Source organism: Antrostomus carolinensis, unplaced genomic scaffold, assembly GCF_000700745.2.
Source record: "Antrostomus carolinensis isolate BGI_N321 unplaced genomic scaffold, ASM70074v2 scaffold44270, whole genome shotgun sequence".
Lineage (NCBI taxonomy): Eukaryota > Metazoa > Chordata > Aves > Caprimulgiformes > Caprimulgidae > Antrostomus > Antrostomus carolinensis.
This window is the reverse complement of record NW_010291441.1, coordinates 2,930-10,107: the sequence shown is the minus strand read 5'-3', so window position 1 is coordinate 10,107 and position 7,178 is coordinate 2,930. Positions and strand designations below refer to the sequence as shown.

Genomic DNA, 7,178 nt, shown 5'->3' with positions numbered 1-7,178 from the left:
AGGGCAGCAGGACAGGACAGGGCAGGTGGGTTGGGGACAGGATGGAGGCACCCTCGGGAGGGCACAAAGTGGAGGCAGCAAGGTGTAAAGAGAGGGGGAAGGAGGCAAGGGACACCTAATTCTGGGTGCGAAGGCTGTCTGGTTTCCAGAATCACTGTCTCTCATCACCAGGGGAAAAGAAAGCAGGGGCTGGATGGGACCCTAGCACAGGGACTGGGCTGTAGCAGTGCAGTGTGACAATGGTGGGGACAGGAGCATAGGGTCTGTGCGGCTCAGAAAAGCCAGCGCTACCCCTCCTCTGGTACATGGGTCCATCTGCCTGGCACCAGCGCAGCCTGAGCTGCAGGGAGCCTATGGCAGATGGGACAGGAAAAGACTGAGGATGCAGTACTGGTAAAAAAATGGGAAACCAGACGCAGCCCCAGGAAGCCTTGGGCTGATGCTTGGTGTAGGGACAGGACCCTGGAGCTCCATTAAAGAGAAGCACCCTCGGGTGGGGAGAGCCCAGCTTAGCCATCCTCACAGCTTCCCACTGCGAAGTCCAGGACCAGGAGACCCCTAAAAGAGCCTGGGCCCCCCGATCCCACACTGGGGCTGGAGGAGGCTGGGCAGGGCTGGCCAGCAGCACCCAAGAGTGCTCCCTCTTTAACCCCTCAGACCATGCTCACCAGATCGCTGACTAGAGGGAGAGATTTGCGTCCAGGCTTAATGTCGGGCATGCTGTTAATGCAGCGCAGAAACCTTACTGCCGCCCCCCTGCCACCAGGAACGGCCAAGCCAGGCCGGAGAAAAGAAAATAGAAAACACAAGCCATGTTAGAGGCAGCTGGGGAGCAGGGCACAGGCACCCAGCAAGCACCAGCCGGGGTGAGCGGCACAGTCCAGCGAGGAGCAGCAGGAGCAAAGCCAGCAGCTGTGTGGTGGAAGGTGTTAGGAGGAACCTCACCAAATCACTAACTAGGGGGATGGGTTTTCGCTTGCGTATGTCCGGCATGCTGTCTATAATGATCAGCCCGCCACCAGGCCTGAAAAAGAGATGAGAGTCAGCAGGGAAGGGGAAACTGAGGCAGGGACGCCTGTTATTGCCCCATGTCTACTTGGGACTTGGTGGACAGGACTGCAGAGCAACCCCCGGGTGGCATGGGACCCATACGTGGGACTCCCACCCTCACTACTGTCCTGGCCAGGGCAGGGATCACCAGACTAAAAACTGGGAGGGGGGTGGATTCTGGCAAAAAACTGTGATTTTCCCCACATGAAGATGTTTTTCTTCAGTGGTGTAAAAGTGAAATGCAGGAAAAAAGTAGCCTATTTGGCTTAGTTAGCTTTGGCTTTGCAGTGTGGAGCAGGAGAGCTGGGGTTTCCCTCTGGGCCACCAAAGATGAGCACCGAGCTGTTCTGCTGCGAGAGACACCAAGGTTGTGTGGCTCAGGCAGAAATGCCACTTCACAGCCTCCAGTCATGTCCACAAGTAAACCTCATTGTGATCTGGTGGGTTCCCAAGGAAACCTGCCAGGCTGTGCCTGGAGCAGCGACAGGGCTGCCTGTGAGGGCAAGACAGGGGTGAGACCCACAGCCTGTCCAGGTACGAGGTTCAAGGGTCCCCATGGCACCATTTGAGCCCCAGATGGCAGGAGACAATTGGGAGCTGCCACCCCAGATCTGTCCCATCCCAACCCACTCACCTCCTCACTCTCCCCCTCGGCAGCAGCTCTCAGGGACACAAAGTTGTGGCATCTCTGCTGACTCCTCCAAAAGCACGGAGCAACCAGCTTTCAGCCCAAAAATCATCCCCACCCCTTGCCCCCCGTATGCCAGCAGCTTGGCAACACTTCCCCACACCAGCCCCCCAATGAGCTTGTTAATCACATCCTAACGAGAAGGGGAGAACTACCCACAAAACCCCAGGGGAACAAAACATTCCAGCTTCCCCACATACTCACCCGCCTTTGAACCACAGAGATTTAGCTTCTCCATCGCCTTCCCCGCGAGCCTGCAAGACATGAGGCAGGTGTCACGGCCACAGCACTGAGCCCTCGGCACACATGCCAGCCCTCCCCAGGCTGCTCAGCACCCCTGGCAGCAGAGCAACCAGTTGGTGCCCGCAACACTGGGGGAGCATGTGAAGAGTTTAGAGGGTGAGCAGAGAAAAGTGTGTTCCTAAAACTATGGGGCTCTTTCCAGCAAAAAGCTTTGCACTGGGAATAAAATAGCTTCAAGAGGCTGAGTTGGGCAAGTGGTGGGCAGCCTTCAGCAGTGGGGCTTGGGTTGGCAGAGCAGTGGGGATGGCTGCACCGTGCAAAAGCTCAGGGTTTAGGGGACTGGGGAAAGTTCAGCAAGTCCACACAGACCCACAGCCAGTTGGAGAGAATTGCAGGGAAAAGCCAGAGCACATGGAGGATGGGATGTGTGCAGGGACTGTCCCACAGTGCCACCTCCCTTGCAGAGAGGGGATTATTTTGGGGTAGAAGGGAGGAAAAAGACAATTTTGCCTCCCTCATGGGGCAATCCCTGCACTCACACACACAGGGAAGGCACACATGTTGCTGGAGTGTTCCAGTGGGACATGCTTACCTGCAGGCAGGCTACACCCCTTCCCTGCAGGAAGGGGAGACGCAGGCACAAGGGCCATGGTGGTGGACAACTGAAAAGAGAAGCGGTGGGGAGGGGAATCGAAGCCCCAGGAGGCGAATCCAGAGGCAAAACAAAAAGAAAAGATGGAGGATGGAGTCTAAAAACAGAACAAAAAAATGTCAACTCAATACAGGGGAGAGGGCAGAGGGGCTCACACCAGCACACCACATGCAGCACACACTGGGGGGAAGGTCCTCAGCACTCTCTGCCCCTCCTGGGCATCCCACTTGGTGTAAATGTGGTTGCAGGACCACCACTGATGGAGCTCCCCACATCCCCACAGCTGTCCATGGGATCAGGGACGTGTCTGGAAGATGCCCGGGCGCAGGAAGGGGCCGTGCCCCCAGCCCAGCACGCAGCTGGCGCTGGGACCAGCAGCGGGTGGCCACAGGGTTGCTCACCTCCTGCAGTTGCATGCAGACCTTGTTGAAGGCTCTCAGCCAGTTGGCTTTGGCTCGTGCTTTGGGGTCCTGCACCTCCACCTCTGCCTGCTCCCTGCAAGAACACACAACCTTACTCACTTCCCAGCACGGCACCAGGGAGGGGATCAGACCCAGGGCAGAACTGAGGCTGCGGTTTAGGGTACCTGATGTGCCTCAAGCCAGTGTGGCCATGGCAAAAACCCCCTCTTGCTACCAGGAAGGACCCTCAAAATGTAGCAAGTCCTGCTGCAAAGGGCAGCACAGTCAAGGCAGAGTGATGGGGAGAAGCCAGGAGTTCCCCCTCCACTGGGAGACTGACCTGGGCTCCCAAGCAACATGGAGGGATCCCTCTAGGAGCAAAGGGTCAGGGGGACTGTCAGTGACACAAGCACGTGAATTAAACATCCTTCACACCTCATCTCCCCAGGAGGATGTTGTCTGGCTGCTTCCTACCATGCTGGGACCTCCTGGGGTTAAGAGCTCCCAACACCCCAGTGGCTCCCAGCCCAGGGGGATCTGCCAGCCTGGATGTTGTGGGTTTTTTTCTCCTCCCTTGCAAAATCAAGACACAGAAGAAAAGAAAATAAATCCTCCAAACATCCCAACAGCCTCCTGGAGAGCCTAGTGTGACGTGACACTGGAGATGGGTACCCAGAACTGGGCTGGGATGAGGCCATGAGGAACTCAGGAGATGAACCTGCACAAACTGGCCCTGTGGGGCCTTGCTTGTGCTAATATGTGGTCCCCAGAACTAATCTGGGGTCCTCAGTGCTAAATTGGGGTCTTCAATGTTAACCTGTGGTCCTCAACACTAATCTGTGGTCCCCACCAAAAAATCTATGGTCCCTAGTGCCTTGTGCAGGACCCCCCCAAGCCCCCTGCCTGGAAAACAGGCACCACTGGCAGACATGAACTAAGGCCACCTTTTCCAGGACTCTAGCCAGTCCTTGGGCCTAAATATGGGTTGGTTTGGGGTTTTTTTTTAAAAAGATCATTCACATTTTTTTAAATTAGACATTCCCCAGCTCTGGTCTATGATTTAAACTAAATAAAAGACCAAAAAGGCCCATTACACTTCCTCCGCCTTCTGCATAGAGCAGTGGCACTCACCAAACCATGGAAAAATGGACGTGTTAAATAATTAAAGGCAGAGACTGATACATGAATTATTCACACGCTGAACCGGGCACCTGGCCACCAAATAATTCATCTGTACAGCACAGGAGGCCACGGATGAGCTTTTACCAGTGGTCTAGGGAAAGGATTGACTCTGTGAAGGAAATTTCCTCCTCCAACCATGCTGAGCACTGAGGTACCCCCCTCCATCTAGGGAGCCAATAGCTTGAGCCAGAGGAGAAGAATCGCAGCCCCAAGCCCCCACTTCTCCCATTCCCAGGTTTGTCTCAGGTTATAAACCTGCACCCCATCACTGGCAGGATCTCAAATGCTCTGCCCCTGCTTAGCGTGGCACTGGTGGCTGGGCCAGGGCAGTGTGCCTGAGGGGGCTGACCCTCACCTGGGTTCCACAAGATGGGCTTCCCTCACCTCAATGCTTCAGGCACCTGGAAAAGCCCCAGACACCTCAGAAGGTTCTTGGCGCTGTCCCTTGGCACCAGCAGGACCAGCTTCAGCCCTGGGCCACCACCAGAGTATCCTCAGTGTCACCAGGATCAGTGCCATTCCAGCTACAGGTCAACATCTCCCTCCTACCTCTCAGCCAGTTTCGGGGGCTCAGGCTCGGGTGCCGTCTCTGAGAGGGGAGCTTCCTCCACTCCCTGCTGGGCCTGGAGGGCCTCTGGGGTTTCCTGGGAGGCAGAGGTGTCCTTCTCCTCCTTCTTCTCCTCTTTCCTCTCCTCCTTCTTCTCCTGCTGCTGAAGTTTCAGCTGTGGGGCCAGTTGGGGTTGCTGTGGCTGCTGTGGGACCTGTTGCTGCTGCTGTCCAGAGGGTTTCTGCAGTGGAGAGTAGGCATCATGCTCAGGGGTTTCATAGGTGCCCTGCTTCTGAAGGTCCTCCTCCTCCTCCTCCTCCTCCTCTTCCTTGGGGTAGCCTTCCTCACTGTAGTCCTCATTGAACTCTTCCTCTTCCTCTTCCTCCTCCTCTAGATAGAGGTCGTCATCCTCCTCCCAGCGGGGTGAGTCCTTGCGGTAGCTGACGGAGCTGTGGCAGGAGTGGTAGGAGTCGCCGTCTCGCTCATCCAGCTCTGAGTCTCGCAGGCTCTCGTTCTCAAAGTCCTCGCTCAGCTGGGAGCTGCCCTGGCTCAGCTCGGCCGACGAGGCGTAGCTTGGGGCTGCGGGGCCGAGGAAAGACAAGGACAAGGCTCCCGTGGGTTCGTGCTGCAGCCTTGCCTGCCCTGTGCTGCTCCAGCCAGAGCCCCAGAGTCCCTGCACCGTGGGCAGGAGGATATGGGGCTCCCTCTAGGGCACAGCCCTAGGTGAGCACCAGGTTCCAAGACCCTGTGGGCTGGGATTGGCCCCCCAGGCCAGGGCTTTCTCAGGGGGTCTGACCTTCCCACCTGTGCCTGGGCTGAGCATGGGGATGTGGGGGACAGTTTTTGCCCCCTCAGTTCCCCGCTGCCAGGAGTGGGGGCAGAGCACTGCCTCCTGCTTCTGCCAAACACCCTGTCCTGCCCCTAACCCACAGATCTGTCACCCAACCTCTACCCTGACATCTCAGGGCTCCCTGTAGGCCTCCCAGGCACCCCCTCTCCAAGGTCACCTCCTCAACCCCACCACTCTGCTTAACCATATCAGCCCTACCCGGGGGTCCTCTCTCCACTCTTCCTGCCAGGCCAGACCCCTTCCCACCACCCCACCTGCAGCACTGGCCCCAGGCCCTTTCAGCATCCCCCTCTCACAGCTGCTCGCACCCGCGGGAACCATGGTGCAGAGGGGCTCCCTGTGTCCCAGGGGGCTGCTGGAGATGGGGCAGCCAACAGGCTCCATGGGTAGAGGCTCACATAAGCAAACATGCAGACAGGACAGGGACATGCCTAGGCAGAGGCCGACACCACATCACCAGCAGCCAGGGCTCAGGGGTGTGAGGAAGGGGACAAGGGGATAGGATGGGCAGAGCCCTGGGTAGACACCACAGGGCGAAGGGTACTGGGGGATGCCCAGGCTGGTCACAGCAGGAAGGGGTACTGGCATCATCCAGGTACCTTGGGAAGGGGGATTTGGGGCACAGGGGTGCAGGAGACATGGCTCATGCCTGGAAACCCTTCACCTCCCCACCCTGATCCTGGACAGAGTTGGGAGAGGGGCCCTTGGCACATCGTGAGGGTCCCAAATTACTGCACAAGGCTTTTGCCCAGCCAGGTGCTACCTGAGAGGTGACCAGAAATGGAGGGTGGCATTTGAGTCCCTGAGGCCCTTGCTGGCATGATGGGGAACAGGCAGCAGTGCTGCCAGCCAGTCACTGTGCTGACAAGTGGGACCAGGATGCTCACGCATCACCCCCATGCACTGGGGGTGCCACAGAGCCAAGAGACCCCAACGCTGCTCCTCTGCAAGGCCGTCCAGGGCAGGGAGAGGGAAGACCCCGAGGCGGCATGAGGCCACCCTTGCCAGGACTGGTGTTGGCCTCACCACGGCTGCAAGGACCGACCACAGCACTCTGCGACGGCACACGGCACACGACGAGGTAGCGACCCACCTATCCGATAGGTCTAGGGACCGCCTGCTCTCAAGGGAAGGCTGGCGGCTGGTCCGCCTGCTCGACTCAGAAGCGGACTCAGCGTCGCTGCGTCCGTTTGCGGCAGAGTCTACGCTACCATAGCGTCTGCCGGGGAGGAGAGGAAGATGATCAGCAAGGTTCCAAGCACTGCGCCGCCACCACCCGCCACGCTCCAGCATCCCCTGCTGCCATGGGGACACTGGCTGGACTGGGCTGGCACCTTGGTCTGGATGCTGGTGAGGAACTGGGCTGTGCTGTGACTGCAGGGACAAAGTGCATGGCAGGCGTCCCCGCCTGTGGCTCTGCCTACAGTCACATCTGTGTCCCCAGCCAGGCCACACCCCGCTAGCTTGGGTCCTGGCAAGGACAGACGGGGCTTGGGGGTCCCAAAGCCCAGCAAGGACAGGAGAGGGTGGTGGCCCAAAAGAGCCTGAAAATTTTCCAGTGAGAA

General features: G+C 58.1%; 1 protein-coding gene across 1 annotated transcript in view; it reads right to left on the bottom strand.

Annotated features, from left to right (window-relative positions):
- Window positions 1-7,178, bottom strand: part of LOC104531401 (protein unc-13 homolog A) — a gene marked incomplete at both ends in the record, with an annotated part of 13,302 nt that overhangs the window by 3,262 nt on the left and 2,862 nt on the right. Inside the window, 5 exons of the mRNA XM_029087065.1 lie at window positions 660-756; window positions 1,943-1,992; window positions 3,035-3,128; window positions 4,766-5,335; window positions 6,689-6,832. Coding sequence (XP_028942898.1) covers window positions 660-756; window positions 1,943-1,992; window positions 3,035-3,128; window positions 4,766-5,335; window positions 6,689-6,832 — 955 coding nt within the window. The remainder of the gene's footprint in view (window positions 1-659; window positions 757-1,942; window positions 1,993-3,034; window positions 3,129-4,765; window positions 5,336-6,688; window positions 6,833-7,178) is intronic.